The 19,273-nt window shown below is 30.9% G+C and overlaps 1 protein-coding gene across 1 annotated transcript; it reads left to right on the forward strand.

Moving 5' to 3' along the window:
- Window positions 1-272: 272 nt before the first annotated feature.
- LOC109816047 (uncharacterized) lies at window positions 273-4,351 on the forward strand. The gene is made up of 2 exons (XM_020380910.3): window positions 273-1,134; window positions 3,811-4,351. Exons 1-2 carry the CDS (start codon window positions 692-694, stop codon window positions 4,046-4,048), a joined length of 681 nt encoding a protein of 226 aa, XP_020236499.1. The 5' UTR covers window positions 273-691; the 3' UTR covers window positions 4,049-4,351.
- The last annotated feature ends 14,922 nt before the right edge of the window (window positions 4,352-19,273 follow it).

Genomic DNA, 19,273 nt, shown 5'->3' on the forward strand with positions numbered 1-19,273 from the left:
CCTGCAAGCAGAAGTAGTGGCAACTTTTATTTCTTAATTTATTTTAACTTTTGATATAGATAATTGTTCGAATATAAAAATATAAATGTTTTTGAGAATTTTTATATAGAAGATTTTTTAAAATTATTTCTATACTGATATTTAAACATTCTTAAAAGAAAATATGTTGATAAAAGAATGATTACACTATTTACATTCATGATATTTAATTAGTGGCTACATTTAATGGTAGATAATCCATAAATGGTTAAAAATATATAGTATATATATATCTCATCTTTTTGTTTTGAATGCCCCCACCTCTTGTATCTATGCACAACCTGCTATGCTTCTCTGTACTCTCACTGCACGTTTTCTGTTCTTGTCTGCACTGTCACTGTCCCTGTCTTAAGCCACACCAAGAGTCCCTCTCTTGCACACCAATCTTTGCTTCCTTCCTCACACTCTTCTCTCTCTAACCAGCATTGGAGCCTTCAAAGCATGGAACTTTCCTCAACCTGTTCCAAAACTTGAAACTTCTAGAATCATGCATTAATGGGGTTGCTGCAAGCCAACGTCACCTAATCCATTTCTCTGTTGTTTTTTTTTTTTTTATACCCTCTAACTTTTTTCCTTTTTTGCATATCCACTCTTGTGTACTGGGGGTGCTTGGTTTGGTTAAAAGCTACAAAATTTGGTTTTTTTATTCAAAATGTCAAGTCTGCAGATGTCTCATGTGGATTTCGAGCAAGGTGGTCACCACCACCGTTCTGTGAGTGGCAGTGAGATGAGCATGTGCTTTTCTGATGCCGAGAATGGTTCCTGCTATTCCCATTTTTATTCAACAAATGGTGACCCTTATGATGATTACAGTTTTGCTTGTGTTTCTGATGCTGAGGGTGGGGGTGATGCTGATTCCAGGAGGGGTTCTTCTGTCACTGATTGTTCAGTGGAGGTGGAAATTGAAAGTGGGTTTCCTGAAATTAAGGTGCATTTGGCCAAAGTGGAGAGGGATTGCAGGATTTGTCATCTTGGCTTGGAGAGTGATAGTCAAGAGTCTGGAGTTCCCATTGAATTGGGGTGTTCTTGCAAGGATGATTTAGGTGCTGCTCACAAGAATTGTGCTGAGGCCTGGTTCAAGATTAAGGGGAATAGGTCAGTTTATTCTTTAAAGCTTATATTATATTTCTTTATGCTATTTTTAGTTTTCAGGTGATAGGCTCTGAAAGTCAATTTAAAAACTAAAATGGAAGAAACCTCTTCTTTGATTTCAATTAGGTCCGATTGTAAACTTTTGCCTCAATTTTGTCTAGAAACTCTGTTTGTAATGGAGATTTGTTTTACAAACTCAGTTTGTAAAATGAAGATCATCCAAACTTAAGTTTTCAAAATTAATCCAAAGATGCACTTATTTGGCTTGTGGAACTTGATTTTTTATTTTAACTTTCATAACTTCAGAGCAACTCTGAAATTTTTATTTAAACTCTGAAATTTTATTTGGTTTGTATAATTTCACTCACTTTTTTATTTATTTGCTGCATTGGGAATGTACACTTATTGACTAGTCATGTCAAGTCATGCCATGTCACTGTATCAAGAAAATTTTACGATTACTAACATATGTATAGTGAAAGGGTATGATTCGTATGAATGTGATCCTCAACTGTAGTTGGCAATTGAAGCCGTGGATGGTTTTATTAAATTTTCAATTTAAGTTTGAAGAAGATGGTGGAGAAAGTATTCGGTTAAATGTTTACTGTCGTTAAGGAACAAAACTTTAAGGCAGCAAGCTCCATTTTTCCTTCAAGAGAAGGGAATGTTATAGAAGATTACATTATTTAAAGATGACTTAAAGAGAAAGGCATAAAGCATTAGCCAGTCCCACTGATTAGCTGAGTTGTGCAAGCAAAGTGGGATTCCTTGTTGCTTTGTCCCTTTTCTGAAATTCAGGAATTTTCTCATTACCCCTTTTTCATTCTCTTTATCTCAATCAAAGTAGAGATTTGACGGCTTCACCCTTTTGTTCATGCATTTGGAATTTATTTTTTCTTAGTGGATGCTTATAGCATGATGATGTGTCATCTCATATTTTAACTGAATGTTTGAGGATCGGTGGTAATTTGCTTGTTTATGATGTATGCTGACATTAATTTTTTAGTATACTTGATTGTTTTGCTAATTTGCTCACGTGCGTCAGAGAACTTTAAGGTAATTATCACACTGCATATAAGGGTTCAACATGTCACTTGCAGATAGTAGAACAGTTAAAACCTAAACTAATTGCCAACTTGCCATTATGCTTATCCCTGATTTTAATTGTTCTAACCCTTATAATGCCGATATTTTTATTTTTCCTTTTCTGAATGCATGGTAGGTAGCCTATTTTATTGATGGATTATTTGTTCTCCATGATTGGGGCCATCTGTGGAGGAAAGATCTATGGTTAGCATCACTAGTTCCTGATGCAATTCCATCCAAGCACATAGGGCGGTGGGAGGGGGTGACCTAGTGGGCCATGACACCAAATTTTTGTGAAGTTTATTAAGATTACTATACAAATTATTTTGTGGCCTCCTAAAATATATAAGAAAAAAAATGTGTTCTTTTGTAACTAGGAAGTATAACTTCCTTTCACTTGATTAACCATGTTACTGGTAAATTGGTATATCTTATTGCGAATATTTTATCTATATAATTTATTTCTTTTCTTATATATGATTTTGGTAACTAATTAAATATATGTATTTGTTATTAATAAAAAATAATTCGTTATATATTAAACTTCTTGTATTTGTTAAACATATGAAAATTTAAGTTTTCTTTACTGGGTTGTGTTTTTGTTCTTGCCCCGCTTTAGTCAAAGTTTTGGCTTTGTCCCTGCAAGCACATGATTAGTGGCTAAATTAAGTGAAACAGAATTTGAATCTGTTATCTTTTCTTTGACATATATGTATTGAATATTGATGCTTTTAGTTTTTTGATGGAAAGTTCATGAAATCATCTCTTTTTTTTTTTTTTTTTAATGTGTTTAGAAGAAGCTGCATGGTTTACCTTTACCATGTGATTCTGTCATAGTCTCACCGAAGAAAAGTGCAAGACTTGTAGAAGGTACCACGTGATGCTTGTGCTTATAAGGAATCAAAACCTGTCTGCTATGACATCTTAGTAGAAACACATAAGTTAACTGACAATACACTTTCATTCAATTTGAACTAAATTCCTTATTTACAACAGTGAGGGAATAATTCCCCACCTTTCAACTATTTCCATGTTCTGTATATTAGCAGAAAACTCTCGGGATTTGGTCAATGTTCTAAGTTTGTGGTTGTTGACATTTAACAATATGGCCTTTTCTTTTCTATCTAGTTTCTGTTATGCATTGCCAGTGCTATGTGAGTTCTTATTTGTTATTGTATCTTTGTATTTCTGTTTAAGAGGTGTGATAATATTGCCATTGATGCATATCACGCACAATATGATGCCAACAATTGTTATATAGGATGAGTATTAAAGTAATAGTGTGATGATCAACAAGTCATTGGTCCAAGTGATACTGGATTCGATCCAGTTTAACAAAGTCTTGAATTTGAGTCTTATGTATAAAAAGAAAACTTAGTTAGGAAGAGAGATTCTATTAAAATTGGTTAATCAAGTTCTTTAACATAAATTAGTTTTCGACAAAGTTGGTATTCAGTATCAATAATATGGTTATAAAAAAACAAAAACAACAGCTTGATGGGATTTATCATATATTCTTTCTTCTAGTAATGCAACTGCACAATTATATCAAAAATTGTATCATTCTTATTTTTTCTGTTTGTTCAACTTTAGGACATGTGAAATATGTCACTCTGTGGCACGGAACGTATGTGGAGCAATTGAGGAGACAACACAAACAATGAGTGACAGCAACAATGCTGCTGCAGCATCCACAGTCTCAACATCACCTCCTCCAGCAGAAACTCGAAGATTTTGGCACGGCCATCGCTTCCTGAATTTTCTGCTTGCTTGTATAGTTTTTGCATTTGTCATATCGTGGCTTTTTCACTTCAACATGCCCTCATCATAATTTCTGAAGCATAGCTTTTTTTTTATTATATATAATTTAAAGTAAATTTAAGGGTGGAGAGGAAGAAAAATAGAAAAGAGAAACCACAATCAAAAATCCAGAGATTGTTTCTTAGAGAGCTGATGTTCTTGCATATTGAGGCCTTAGTGGGGCTATGTGGGTAGGCATTATAACATCCTTGCCTCTATGAAGTCAACAACTTGTGACTTGGTCATTTATGTTGTGCAGTGATCCTATAATGTTGGGGCTTTCTTATAGTGCTTACTTATTCAGACAAAGGTGAGGAAGTTGTTTATAACTAGATATTGACTCTGCATATAATATATTCTGAAAAAAAATATATTTATATTAATTTTTATATTTAGTAAATTTGTAAAGAGTTTGAAATAATAAATACATCAAGATTATACTAAGATACATATATTTGTAAAAATAGGAAGAAATTGTTAAGACACTTTGAATGGGACAATTATAATTATTTTAAAAATATTAATAACAAAAAGTTAAAATTGTATGTCAATGATCGACAATAATTCCCGAGGGTTAAGAAATCAACATTACATATATTTAGTATTATAATTATTATTATATAAATTGTGACACCTAAAATATGTAGGTATATAAATTAAGTTATTGAAAACTTTATTTATTATTTAAAATATTACCTTAACATTGTGAAAATGTAAATATGTATTGTGTTAATCTTAATAATTATATTTATAATAATTACATTGAATATTTAGTAAAATGTTTAATTATCTATTTGGTTTTTTTAATTTAAATTAAGTGTAATTTTGGTATTTATGTTTTTAAAGCCAAATTAATTAAATTTGTGTACATAATTATCTCTTCCTAAAATTCTTAAATTATCATTTTTTATACTATTTTTTATCTCCTAAATAAGTGATTAAGGAATTTTAATAATTTTACTCAAAAGTTGCTAATCAAAATATCTAATTTCTCCTGATGCTAAAATGTCACAAAGGTGTTATAAAACGGAGAAAAATTATGCAACGTCTAAATTGATTATAAACATACTTTTTATGTCAAAATAAATTAAAAATAATAATCTATATTTTGTCATAATGTGTATATTTATAAATTATAAACTTATTTTTTCATCAATACAATTTTATATTAAAAATAAAATTTTTCTACCAAAAGAAATTAAAAATATTAATTTTTTTTTGGGTGAAAATCTGTTAGATTTTTCTTCTACTTTCCAAGTAATTTTTATTCTATGATAAAAATCCTTTTGAATTTTACATGACAATTTTGTGTCATTATTATATTTTAACTAATTCAATGTAAATTTAAACGATTATACATAAATTATAATAAATGAACAAAATTAATGCATAATAATAAATAAAATAAATTGCGGATAAAATTGTTTAAATTATAAATCAAATCATATTAATTAATTTGATTTTCTGTTGTCAAAAAAAATTAAGCATAATATAAAATTGGTATAAAAAAAAGGAATAATCATTACCATCTTTAAAAATGTTTTTTTATATGATTTGCTTATTTGATTGTATTTGAGCTCTATCATTCAAATTAGATTTCTTTACAATTAAGCTAATTTTTACATCATAAAAAAAATTGAATTTTTCTGAAGTTAGACTTATTTGATCGTATATGGGAAGTGATGAAGACTAGTACTATTATAAGGTCTTTAGCCTTTAATGAGAAAGATTATCCTTATTAGAAGGATAATGGAAATATTCATCAAATGCACTTAATATCATCTTTAGAAGATCATTATATAAGGAGATGTTATAGTAACCAAGCCTGAAAGTAGGGATGACAAAAATATTTGTATCCGCGAGTATTTACGAGTAAAATTCGCTACGGATAATAAATAGATAGGCTAATTGGATACCCGCAAATAATGGAGACGGATAATTTTTTACCCGTTTATAAACAGGGCGGGGGAGGGTATGATTATATCCATACCCGCGGGTACCCGTTTAATAATATTTCTTAAATATCCTAATTATCCTTGTATCACATAACCCTAAAACTACACTCTCTCGTCTTATTTTCTTACAAAAGTGAGGTTGATGAAGTTACCAACATGTGTTAAGCATGTTATAGAATTATGTTGGATATAATTTGATTAATTTTCTAGCTTTGATTAGACCAATAAGATTTATGTATTTTAAGTTATTTACTTTCATTTAGAATTATAAGATTGAATTATTGTAGCTTTGTGATGAGACTTTAACTTACTTGTAAGATTGATGTATTTTAAGTTATTGATTATCTTGCATTTTTATTATTATTTTAACAAAATTAACGTTAAATACAAGTTCAAAATTAACACTGAATTTTTATTTTTAATATTTCAATGACATTAAATATAAACTTAAAATTATTTGTAATATAATTTTTTTAATTTCTTAGCAAAATTATAAATATCCATGGATATCCGTGGGTATTCAAGAAATTCATGGATACCCATGCGGATATGGGATGGGTATGGGACCAATTTTCATCCAACGGGACGGGGACGGGTTTACTATTACCCGCCCCATGGGGTCCCATTGCCATCCCTACGTAAAAGCCAATATACTCAAGATGATTATAACACCTTACAGCTCAACACCAAGGCCAAATATATTTTGGTTGACTTTTTATCTAGAACTAAATACAATAAGTTTTGTAGCTACTCAACAACCAAAAAATATAAGAAGTCTTCAGGGTAACTCATAAGGGTATTGAAAATATTGACTAAAGCGAGTTGCCACTCTTTCGAGACACTATGTTGTTCCTAATGAAGAAGAACAAAACCATTGATGAAATTTTTGGAAGACTCCAAACAATTCTAAATGGGTTGAGATCCTTGGGAACTAAGTTTTCTAAAGCTCAAAAAAATCTTAAAATCTTGGATAGTTTTCCAAAGATCTGGTAGCCCAAAGCCATAAATATTTCGAAGGCACGTGACCTGAAGAGACTCACTCTTGATGAACTTCTCGGAGCTGTAAGAGTTCATGAGGTTCACTTGAACAATAGAGACTATATCAAAGCAAATGATTATGTCACTTTGAGAAGTGGTGAATCCAACAAAAGAAAAGAAAATGGTAAAGTTCTGAAGGTTGAATCTGATTCCAAGATTTGGATGAAAGTTCTGAAGACTTGATGGACGATGAGATATCTCTCATGTCTAAAAAGTTTAAAAATATTCTTAAGAGAAAATGAAGACTAAGGAGCTTCAGCAAAAAGAATGGCATGTTTAAGAAATCTAGTCAAGATGATAGTAAGGAGGTCATTTGCTATGAGTGCAAGAAGCTTGGACATATGAAAATTGAATGTCTTGCACTTAGAAAGTGATGGACCAGAAAGAAAAAGGTCAAGAAAAGCTTGATGGGTACATGGGAGGATTTGGACATCAATAGTAGTAGTTCAAATGATGAGAAAACTAACATCTATCTCATGGAAGATGCAGACTTAGACGATATAGAGATAAGGGTAAAATCTAACTCTAACTCTTGTTCTTCTAATAATTTTGATGAGGAAGAGATGTCCTATGAAACTCACATATAATCTCTCTTGAGTATAAAAAATTCAAAGAAAAATGTAAATTTTTACAAGAAGAAAATGATAAACCCAAGAAAGACATATTAGGCGCTACTAGAGAGATTCAGACTCTTAAACAAAAGATCATTAGCAATGTTCCCCTTGAGATTATAGTGTTTCAAGCAAAAAATACAAAACTTAGAAATGATCTTGCTAAATTTGTAGAGGGATTTGCTAAAAAGAACATACTTTTGAAACATAGAAGACTCTCATCTAACCAAAGTGGTCTCGTGTTTGAATCTTAATCTAAGACATCTCACTCTAAAACTAAGACTTCTTTCTGTAAAGTTGGTGGAAAAGGAGGACACCCTCCAACAAATATAAAAATAAACAGAAAGGAAAGTCTAAGGTTACGGGTACTAATAAGAAAGGTATCAAGAAGATTTGGGTACCGAAGTCTCAAATAAATTTTGTTACAGATATCCTTAATGGAAAAAGGAAGGATTCAAGTTGGTACCTGGACATTGGTTTCTCACGAAACATGATAGAAGAAAAGTTTATGTTCTTAGACCTTCAACCCCATGAAGGGTTTGTTTCCTTTGGAAGAAGCGACAAAGGAAAAGTTAGAGGTATAGGTAAAATAGGTAAAAACTCTATACATACTGTTAAAGATGTTTTGTATGTTGAAGGATTAAAGTATAATCTGCTTAAAATTAGTCAATTTTGTGACAGCATGTATACTATATCTTTTGACAAAATTGCATGCATAATCAAACAAGGTGATGGGTCTGTGCTTTTTACTACCTATAGAAAGAATAATCTTTATGAGATTAATCTAGAAAATATGGACAAACAGAATGTAACATGTTTGGTTTCCAAAGAACTTAAAAGATAAATTTGATACAAAAAGTTTAAGTATGTTAACATGAAACACATTTCAAAATTAACCAAAAAGGGTTTAATAAAAGGATTGCCTGAGATTTCATAGAAAACCCATCTTCTTTGTGAAGTTTATTACAAGGGGAAACAAATTAATTAAAATATCTTTTAAATTCAAAAAGGTTGTTTCCACCTCTAAACCTTGGAAACTATTACATATGAATCTGGTTGGTTCTATTAGAACCTTGAGTCTGGGTGTAAAACGTATGGATTTGTCATTATAGATGACTATTCTAGGCGCACATGGGTATACTTCCTAACCCACAAACATGAGTCTTACAAAGTCTTTGAGATATTCTATAAAAGAGTTCAAAATGAAAAAAGTTTTTGCATATCTTTTATTAGAAGTGATCATGGAATTGAGTTTGAATGTTCTTATTTTAAAACATTTTTGTTAAAAGAGTGGTATCTTTCACAACTTCTCTTCGCTGAGAACACCTCAACAAAACGAGGAAGTTGAAAGAAATAATCAAACTTTACAAAATAAAAATGGCTACAACTCTTCTTTGTGAAAATTCTTCGCTAAAACACTTTTAAGTAGAGGTTATTAATACAACTTGCTATATTCAAAATAGGATATTAATAAGGTCTTTGTTAAATAAGACTCCTTATGAATTGTGGAGGGGGAGAAGACTTAACATATCATACTTTCATCTCTTTGGATACGAGTATTATGTCTCAAATACAAAGGATCAATTTGGAAGTTTGACTCCAAAGTGGATAAAGGCATCTTCCTTGGATACTTAGACACCTCAACAACATATAGAGTTTTTAACTCTAGAACCTCTATGGTAAAAGAATCTATCCATGTGATGTTTAATGACAAATTAACGACTAATAGAAAATTATCAAATCTGGATGAAGATTTTTAGATTAATTTAGAGAAGACGAAGGATCCGAAACAAAAAAATCAGACAATATCCATGCCTAAAGGGTAGACAAATCAGTTATATTAAGCTACCAAATCTCATAGAGGCTGGAAATTTGTCAACTATCATCCACATGATCAAATTCTTAGAGACAGGATTGAAGGTGTCCAGACAATATTTGTTCTCAAAGACAATGCTTCCTATGCTTTGGTGTCAAACATAAATCAAAGAACATAGATGAAGCTCTTGATGACAACAACTGGATTCTAACTATGGAAGAAGGAAGAACTCCATCAGTTTGAAAGAAATGATGTTTAGAAAAATTTCTTCATTTCCAAGACTAATATAACATTGTTTTACAAATTCAAGGACCAAAATGATTGTGTACTCTCCAAATATAGCATAGTTCAACCATAATAATCAATGCTCTACATAGTCAAAAAGTTAAGGGATCTGAAATGTGTTGAAAAGGGGATGTTAGAGCCCACTAGTAACCACCTAAGGAAGTATGTGGAAATTCAATAGACTCTACATCATAGCATATGAAACTTCTTAGAAGCATAGATGACATAGCATATACATATGTTCTCTATTTCGTGTTTCATACTTGATAAAGAGTTTAATCATTTCGATGCAATATATTATTCTATATTCTATGTTGCAAGAAGTCTGATCGAGTATGTTGCAAGAATTGTAGTTAATATAATATTAAAAGAGCAATTAAATTATAGACTATTGAAACACATAAATTAATATAATTTTAATTTAAAAAATACTATACAAATTATTTAAGTCACATAAAAAACTATTTGAACCACATGAATTAATATATATATATATATATATCTAAAAATATAATTATATATTAAAGATTAAATAAAAATATAAGTCCTATCTCTTCCAAAGGGTGTAGTATTGATTTCCATTGTGGCAAAAAAAATGCTCTTATTATTATTTTTTTTAACCTAGAAGCACATTCATTAAAAAGCTCAATTCTCGTAACTAGAAAAGTTCAAAGTTCAATATGTGGAAAGTTCAATTCTCATATATTTTATCCAAAAAATTGGTCGAGTCATATTGGTTCACCCTGGGTCGAAGACATATTCGATTTGATAAGAGACTCAAATTGACTATTTCTTCAGTTCTCAGTCGAACCGATCAATCCAAGCTGGATTTTAAAACTATGATGATATTAAGCAATAAAGTTGGCTATTGAAAAGTAAAACAACTAAAAAATTTTCATTAATATAGATAATTTAAAACATTAATTATTGAATGGAGTAAAAAATTGGCATTTAATCATAAATAAAACATTAAATACATTGATTTCATTTAATGAAACATAGTATCAAATAGTTTTTAATTTTTTAAAAATTTGTAAACTTAATCTATGCATTAAAATTTTTTAATTCAATGGTTAGATCATTGAAATTTATTGTAGAATATAAATTATTGAATGGAATAAGTCTAAACAAACTTACTCTTAGGGGGCATTTGGTAGGGAAAAAGTTTTTTTATATCAAGGAATCATGATTCTTGAATTACAAATCCTAGAAATCATGATTCCTAGGAATAACTAAAATATGTTTGGTTACTCATTAAGGTTCCTAGAAATATTCATATAGGATTTCCAGGAATTTAAGATTTTAATGTTTGGTTACACTACTATATTCTTGTGAATATCAATACTTTTACAAAAATATCCTTTATAAAAATAAACTTATTAAATATATTTATCTACTTAAATCTTATAACAAATATGACATTAAGTTATTTTTAAAAAATTGAAACTTACAGTTAAAATTATTTAAAGACAGAATTCAACAAAAAAATAAACAAAGAAAAATGCTACGTAATAATTAAGAAGGATAAAAATATATATTTCATTTCATTCAAATTAATTAATTAATTAAAAAATGTTAACGAATGCCACTAAACTATAGAAACAAAATAGACTTTAATAATATTATTAAAATTGACAAGATTAAGAAATAATTAAATACAAGAAAGAGAGAGAGAGAGAGAGAGAGAGAGATAGAGAGAGACATACAAACAAACAAAGAGAGAAATAAAGATATGGGAGGGAGAGAGGGAGAGAAGGAGAGGGGGAGAAAGAGAAATAGAAGGAGAAACTGAGAGAGAAAGAAAGGGAGAGTGAGAGGGAGAAGGAGAGATGGGGAGTGAGAGAGAGGGAGAAAGAGAAATGGAAGGGGAGAGAGGGGGGGAGAGGGAGAAAGAGAGAGAGAGGGGGGGAGTGAGAGTGAGAGAGAGTGAGAGAGAGAAATAGAAGGGGAGAGAGAGGGGGGAGTGAGAGTGAGAGAGAGGGAGAGAGAGAAATAGAAGGGGAGAGAGAGGGGGGAGTAAGAGTGAGAGAGAGAAAGAGATGGAGATCAAAGAGAAATAGAATGAGCAAGGGAAAGAGAGATTTTCTATTTAAAAAGAAGATATTATGGTCTTTTATATGCATTAAAGTTTCTCCCTAATTTGGAAAAATTGGATTCTCACCTCTCATAATAATATTTTTATGAAAAAGTGAGATAAAAATGATTCCCAAAAAATTACATTTCAATAAATCTCTTTTTTTTTAAAAAAATAGTTACTAAACATAGAAAATTAAGATTCTAATTTTAAAATTCACATAAATATAAAAATATTTTGTATACTAAACATTCCCTTAAAGTAAGTCAATTCATCGTCTTTATTTATTTATAATATATAATATTTGATCAGCAAAATGTGAGATCGTGAAATTTTTTAAACTTATAAATTTTCCACGTCAACCTTTTTTCCTCATGTGGTACTCTTCTCATTACATATTTATTATCCTTCGTATGATATAGGTTATTAATATTTCAGGAATTTTAAATAAATTATTTATATGCACTACAAAAAAAATGCTATTTAGTGAGGGTTATTTTACAAAGATTTTAAAACTCTCCTCAAATTAACATGATTTGCAGCGTTTATGTGAAACGCTTAAAATTATGAAAATAGTGACGGTTTTTATTATTTTTTTAGGAGGTTTATGCCCTCCCAAATTTACATACCTTTTTCCCTAAAAAAAATTTCACCATTTTCTTTACTTTTCCCCCACAGTTTTTATTTTCACCATATCCCTCCAATTTTTCACCCAATCCCTGAAAATTCTCACTCCTCTCCTCTCATCCACGCACACTGCTCTGCTCAGCCATGCGCACTGCTCTGCTTAGTCACATGCATCGCTCTGCTCAGTCATGCACCGCTTAGGGGTGGGCAAAAAAAACTGAACTGAACTGAACTGTACTATAAAAAACTGAACTGTTTGTAAAAAAACTGAACTGAACTATTTAAAAAAAACTGAATTGAACTAAACTGTTGAAAAGTTAACTGTACTGAACTATAAAACTGAACTGAATTATAAAAATTGAACTATTTTTATAAAAGGATAAAAATTAAATGTGTCTAACATGTTATATCTTAATGGATTAACTCGATAGTCTAATAACGAAAACTTTAGAAAAAAAAGTTATCCAAAAAAAATTTGTATCAATTTTATCGAATCTAACAGATCAATTGAGCTATGTTGGACTACTTATTTTCAGGCTTAAAATTCGCTGAGTTTGTTTGACTTAATTTTATATTTTTTCTTTGAAAAATTTAAATAAAATGGAAAATAAAGTAATGTTGGCAAATGTGTCCTATTTTGATAGATCAATGAGTCAAAATTGTTCAATTCAAAATATCATAACAGTTCAGTGCAATTTAAATTGCAGTTCAGTTCAAGTTTTTATAGTATAGTTCAGTTCAGTTCAATGACACAAAAAAATAGTTCAGTTCAGTTCTCCCCTTCTCCTCCCTAGACGAAGACGTTAGGGTCAATCTCCCACCTTTTCGCATTTCCAAAGACAATTGTCGCTGGTTGCTCAACCCTCTCTCTCGCCCTCGCTTCCGACGTTTCAAGTATGATTCAATGTTGTTTAGTTGTCCATTTTTGGGGATTATAATACATTTAAAAACACTTCTTGATTTGCTATGTCTAGGATTTATTTACATACATTTAAAATCATCTATCACTACTTGATTGTGTTTCTGTGGTGGTCATTCAAAATTGATTTCTCATCTGTTCCCGCATTATTCAACTGCTATCTCCTTATGGAATAAATTGTTTAGGATTTTTAAGATGCTTTTAGTCTCTAAAGTTACATTTTTTTTTTGTTTTAGTGCTCCAAAATTTATTTTTGATGGATTTAGTTTTATAAATTTTAGATGATTTGAAAATGGTTCATGTTGCATTTACTGTTGGCTTGATATGTATCTAGATACGCCAATTCACGTCATCTCAGAAGAATGATCCCTGATACAGAATGTATAATCAGGCTGCATCATCACTAAATGGTGATAGAGATTAATTAAAAATTTAAATTAATGAGAATTAAAACCAACGAAAAAAGATTTAGGCCTAAAACTAACAAATCAAGATTTTTCATGGACTAAATATATTTAGCTGCTTGAATCATTTGCAGGTATAGGTAAAAAATAGTGTTTTTTGTTTTTGTAAATGTTGACGAGGTGGATTACCTTAAGTTTGATGTATTTGACCCTGATTATTAGTTTTTTATATGGAACCATGAGTAGCCAATCGTGAGTTTGAGTTCATAATTGTAACTTGTAATATGACACCAATTGTAAATATGAAATTAGTGGAGTGCAGTAATAGAATTCTAGCAGTAGTGTTCTAATTTTCTATGTTCTTTGATGATAAACATGTTGTATTCTTTTATTCTAGTGTGTATTAGTATTTGCTAGCAAAGTTTATCATCTTGCAATAAATTATAAATGTACAATCCCTAGCATTGGGAGATCCATCAGTGACACTTGAAGAAATAACCCCTCCTGTGTTTTCTCCTAGGCCACTGTTTCCCATAGAGGTCAACTTTCAACTATAGACCCTCTTTTTTCTGTTGTGATTGTATGGCACATTTTTTTTAACCCTTATATAGCAGTATTTAATTCTAATTCGTTGTTATTGCCAGGATCGAATTGTCCAACTATTTGAAAGGAACACATACTCTATTGTTAACATATTCAATATGACATTACATCCTCAGCTTAATGGAACTGGTGTGGTTGAGTTAACTTGGTACTTAAACTATTATATCTAATGTTAAATCATTTTAAGGTGTATCAAGGACTATTTATTTTGTAATAATTATTATACTGTGTCTAGCTTATTAGCATGATGGATTTTTTATTGTCCCATATGTGAGTAAAATATGAAACAATGTAATTTGCTTTTTGTATCTATGCTTGCAGATTCCTGAAGGAAATGGTTCTGGAGTAGTTTGGGATAAGGATGGCCACATTGTGACAAATTATCACAGTGAGCATAAATGGAGAAAATAGAGTGTTTCGGTTATGTCTGAATCCAATCTCCAAAACAATACACAATCATCACACACATTTAGCTTTGGTTCTCTTGAGTAAAATTTTATTGAGCTATGAGTTAATGTGCATAAGTATTCTTGACTTAATGTGCATAATGCATAAGTAAAATTTTATCCAGTATTGATCAAACTTAGTTGGACTTTCTTGACTTGGGCATGTATTCTCAATGTAATAATAAGTATTTGTTGATTTATTTTGTGCTTTTAAATATCTTTTGGTTTTTCTCCCCTTTGTCTCCATTCTTTGAAAATTTTGGCCTCATTTTGCTGCTTGCCTAATGTACTTGTTGTGCTCTGCATTATGCACTTGTTAATTTGTATACGCATTCTCCAAATCTTACTGACTTCTGATTGTTATATTCTTGTATTATTCAGTAATTGGCAATGCCCTTTCAAGAAATCCAAATGCTGGTGAGATTGTTGCTCGAGTTAATATTCTAGCAACAGAAGGGTTAGACTCATGGAGAATTTATTTCTTTGCATTGTTATAATTAATATATGTAATTCTAACACTTTCTATTTTAAAGGCTACAAATGAATTTTGAAGGTAGACTCGTTGGAGCTGACCGGTTAAAGGATCTTGCTATCTTGAAGGCATGGTTTCTTTTTTACTTTCAGAATTTATTTCTTTAGCTCAATTATTGGCTTTACATAAGCAGTCTACTTATCTCTTTCATTCCCCTATGATCCCACCCGTCACTGATCTCTTCCCTGTGTCACACATATGTTAATCAAAGGTAATTAATTAATCAGCAAAGACACAAGTGAAGGGAAATTAAGGTTAAAGTTACTACCAAATATCAATGGGAAAGCTGGTAATTGGAATGGCTTGTCACCATAAATTTTAATTAATAATAAGTAAAATGAGGTACTCCATTATCACCATAAAAAATGAAAGGAAAAAAAATGTAACTGATGAAATTAAAAAAGTGTGATTAACTTTAGAATAGTTGTGGTAATTAAACAAATTAGTTAAAAAATAAATTAGTTAAGACAAATAAATTAGTTAAGAGATAAAATGACAAAAAAAAATGTAGACTATAATAAAATATCTCTTTTATTAATGTTATAAATAAAAAAATATTAAATATAATGTCACTCACATTCATCTTATAATTTTCTTATTGCAATGGCGGATCCTTTCACTATTTGTGCACAAAGTTCTATACTTATATTTAATTGTTTAGGTTTATGCATTCTAGTTAAATTATTAAGTTATATTGAAATGAAATGGTCTGAACTATAAAGCAAATAAAAGGCCTTTTTATAAGGGAATCTATTTTGTATTGATACAATGTATTTTATTAAGTTATGAGTTAACGAAATGTTTCCTTTTCACTTTAATTAGCTGCTTTCCTTACAATTATATTTTATTCCATGAAAGTGCAAACCTTTAAGGTATTTGATTTAAAATGGTCTAATATTTTATTCGAATTGTCGGATAAGAATTTAAGATCCTTCCAAGAATTGAAATTTGAAGGTTGCACCACCACGTAAAAGTGTAAAGATTCTTAAATTACTTTGAAGTAAGTCAAATCTCATCTCTTCTTTTACTTTAATCTTGGTTTGATTTTTTTTCTTTTTAAGTTTGTGATATTCTTATTACATCAATGAGCGCTCTATGATTATTTTATTTCATGTGTTTTAACTTGTCTCGTATCAAATTTAGCTTATTTATTAATATATATTTGTTATGGTTTGAGAGAATGTAATTTTAGATAAACTAAAAGATTAGGAATATACTTTGTGAATTTAATGTTATGGATTTGGAATGATTATTTGACAATGTATAAAAATCTTCTTGTCATCCGTGACAACATGTTTTTGTAAAAATCTTCTTGTCATCTGGCCATGACTTTTGTTATTTATCTCATATTGTGAATCAAATTCATGTTGACCAATGGATAAATCTTGGATTGCTAGGTCACGAAATACAATTGAATACTGATCAATTGGTTTGAGTAAATTCTTAGACTTTGCATTTGAGAATGGAGCTGTTAGGGATACTATATGTTGTTCATGTCCAAAGTGTGGGTTTATGAAATGACAAACTAGACATGTGGTACAAGATCATTTGATTTGTAGACCATTTCCCGAAAATTATGTGTTATGGAATCTTCATGTTGAGAAACAAATATTAGAGCCTTCTATAAATGAAGATGGTCCACAAGAGTCATTCAACTTTGCAAATCCAATGGAAACCATGGTTAATGATGCATTTGGGCACTAGGAGGAAGAAGTTGTTAATGCAACGACATCACAAGCATCAGGTGCAGAGGAAAGATTACATGAACATTCTATAGAAGATCATAATGGCTTTAGTGAGTTTCTCAATGATGCAAACCAAACATTGTATGAAGGGAGCAGACACACAAAGCTAGAATTTATAATAAAATTGTATCATATCAAAGTTTTGTGTGGATTAAGTAACAAGGCAATCACTATGATACTAGATTTGTTGAGAGATGCATTTCATGAAGTGAAATTACCTCCTTCTTCTTATGAGCCCAAGTAAATCATTACCAAACTTGGTCTTAACTACACCAAGATAGATGCATGTCCAAATGATTGTATGTTATATTTGGAAGATGATGATAAAGACTTGCAAACATGCAAGCATTGTGGTACATCGAGATGGAACCCAAAGAAGAAGAAAAAACAACCTGCAAAGGTTTTGCATTACTTTCCATTGGAACCAAGGTTGCAAAGATTGTTTATGTGTTGTAAGACTGTTGAGCATATGAGATGGCATGTTTTGGGGCGCAACAAAGATGGGTTGCTAAGGCATCCAAGGGATGGCGAGGCATGGAAGGCATTTGATTTGACACACCCTGAGTTTGCTTTAGATCCTCGAAATGTTCGTTTAGGCCTTGTTAGTGATGGTTTCAATCCTTTTGGAACCATGAGTTCTGCATATAGCATTTGGCCAGTGTTCTTGATTCCATATAATCTTCCTCCTTGGATATGTATGAAACACACTTCTTTCATCTTATCAATGATCATTCCAGGCAAACAGATGCCTGAAAATAATATAGATGTTTACTTACAACTCTTGGTAAAAGAGTTAATTGAGTTATGGGATAATGGTGTGGAAACGTTTGATTCATCATTAAATGAAACTTTTAAAATAAGGGCAGCTCTTATGTGGATAATTAGTGACTTTCTCGGGTAAGGCATTCTATCTGGTTGGAATACACATACATGTTTGGCTTGCCCAACTTGCAACTTTGACGTAGAACCTTGTCGACTTCCTCACAGTAAAAAATGGTGTTTTATAGGTCATCGTCGATTTTTGAGTAGAAATCATAGATTTAGATTGAATCATGTTCGATTTGATGGAAGCACAAAGGAACAAAATCCACCATTAAATTTATCAGGGGGTTGACCTTTTAAGGCAAGTGGAAAGTCTTAATGTTACATTTGGGAGAGGAGCAATGCGACATGGTAGAGGAAAAAGACCTAGACAGGCAACTAAGCAATGGAATAAAAGGAGTATATTCTTTGAACTTCCGTATTGGAAGTCCAACTTGTTGCATCATAATCTAGATTTTATGCATATAGAAAAAAAAATGTGACAATATCATATATGCATTGCTCCATGATAGGTCAAAATAAAAAGACAATCTTAATGCCCGAAAATATCTAAAAGATATGGGCATAAAGCCTGACCTTTGGCCAGATGATAAAGGAGCATATCACCTTGCTTTATATTCATTAACAGGTGAAGCCAAAAAGTTGTTTCTTGCAAATCTGAAAAATGTTACAGTACTAGATGGGTACTCAAGTAATAATCAAGTAATATCTCAAGATGTGTTGATAAGGTGCAAAAGAAGATCTTTGGGTTAAAAAGTCATGACTGCCATATTATTATGGAGCAATTGTTGCCATTAGCTATCCGTAATTTATTGCCAACCCATGTGATAGCAGTCTTGGTGGAAATTTTCATTTTTTTAGAGTTCTTTGTGGTAAATGCTTGAACATTTCACACCTCGATAAGCTCCAAGATCGGATTATTGTTACACTTTGCCACCTAGAAATGTTATTCCCTCCATCATTCTTCACAGTTATGATTCATTTAACTATCCATCTAATAGATGAAGCAAAGCTAGGATGACCTGTGCATTATCGATATATGTATCATGTGGAAAGGTAAACAAATAAATACTTTTTGAGGTATTTTTTCAAATAAATTCTACTTCTTTAGACTAATTATATTATCCATTCTTTTTTATAGGGAATTAGGTCATTTAAAGTCCTTTGTACGGAATAAGGCACAACCAAAAGGTTCTATAGCTGAGGGTTACTTAGCTGAAGAGTCTCTTACTTTTTTTTCACGATACGTAGAAGATATAGAGACAAGGTTCAATAGGCCTAGACGTGTTTGTGATGAACCAAATGAGAATGAGACACATGAAATGTCCTCTATCTTCCCTCCAATGGGTAAACTAGTAGGAGCTTCCTCAATGTTCACT

Source organism: Cajanus cajan, chromosome 3, assembly GCF_000230855.2.
Source record: "Cajanus cajan strain Asha chromosome 3, NIPB_CcT2T_4, whole genome shotgun sequence".
Taxonomy (NCBI): Eukaryota; Viridiplantae; Streptophyta; class Magnoliopsida; order Fabales; family Fabaceae; genus Cajanus; species Cajanus cajan.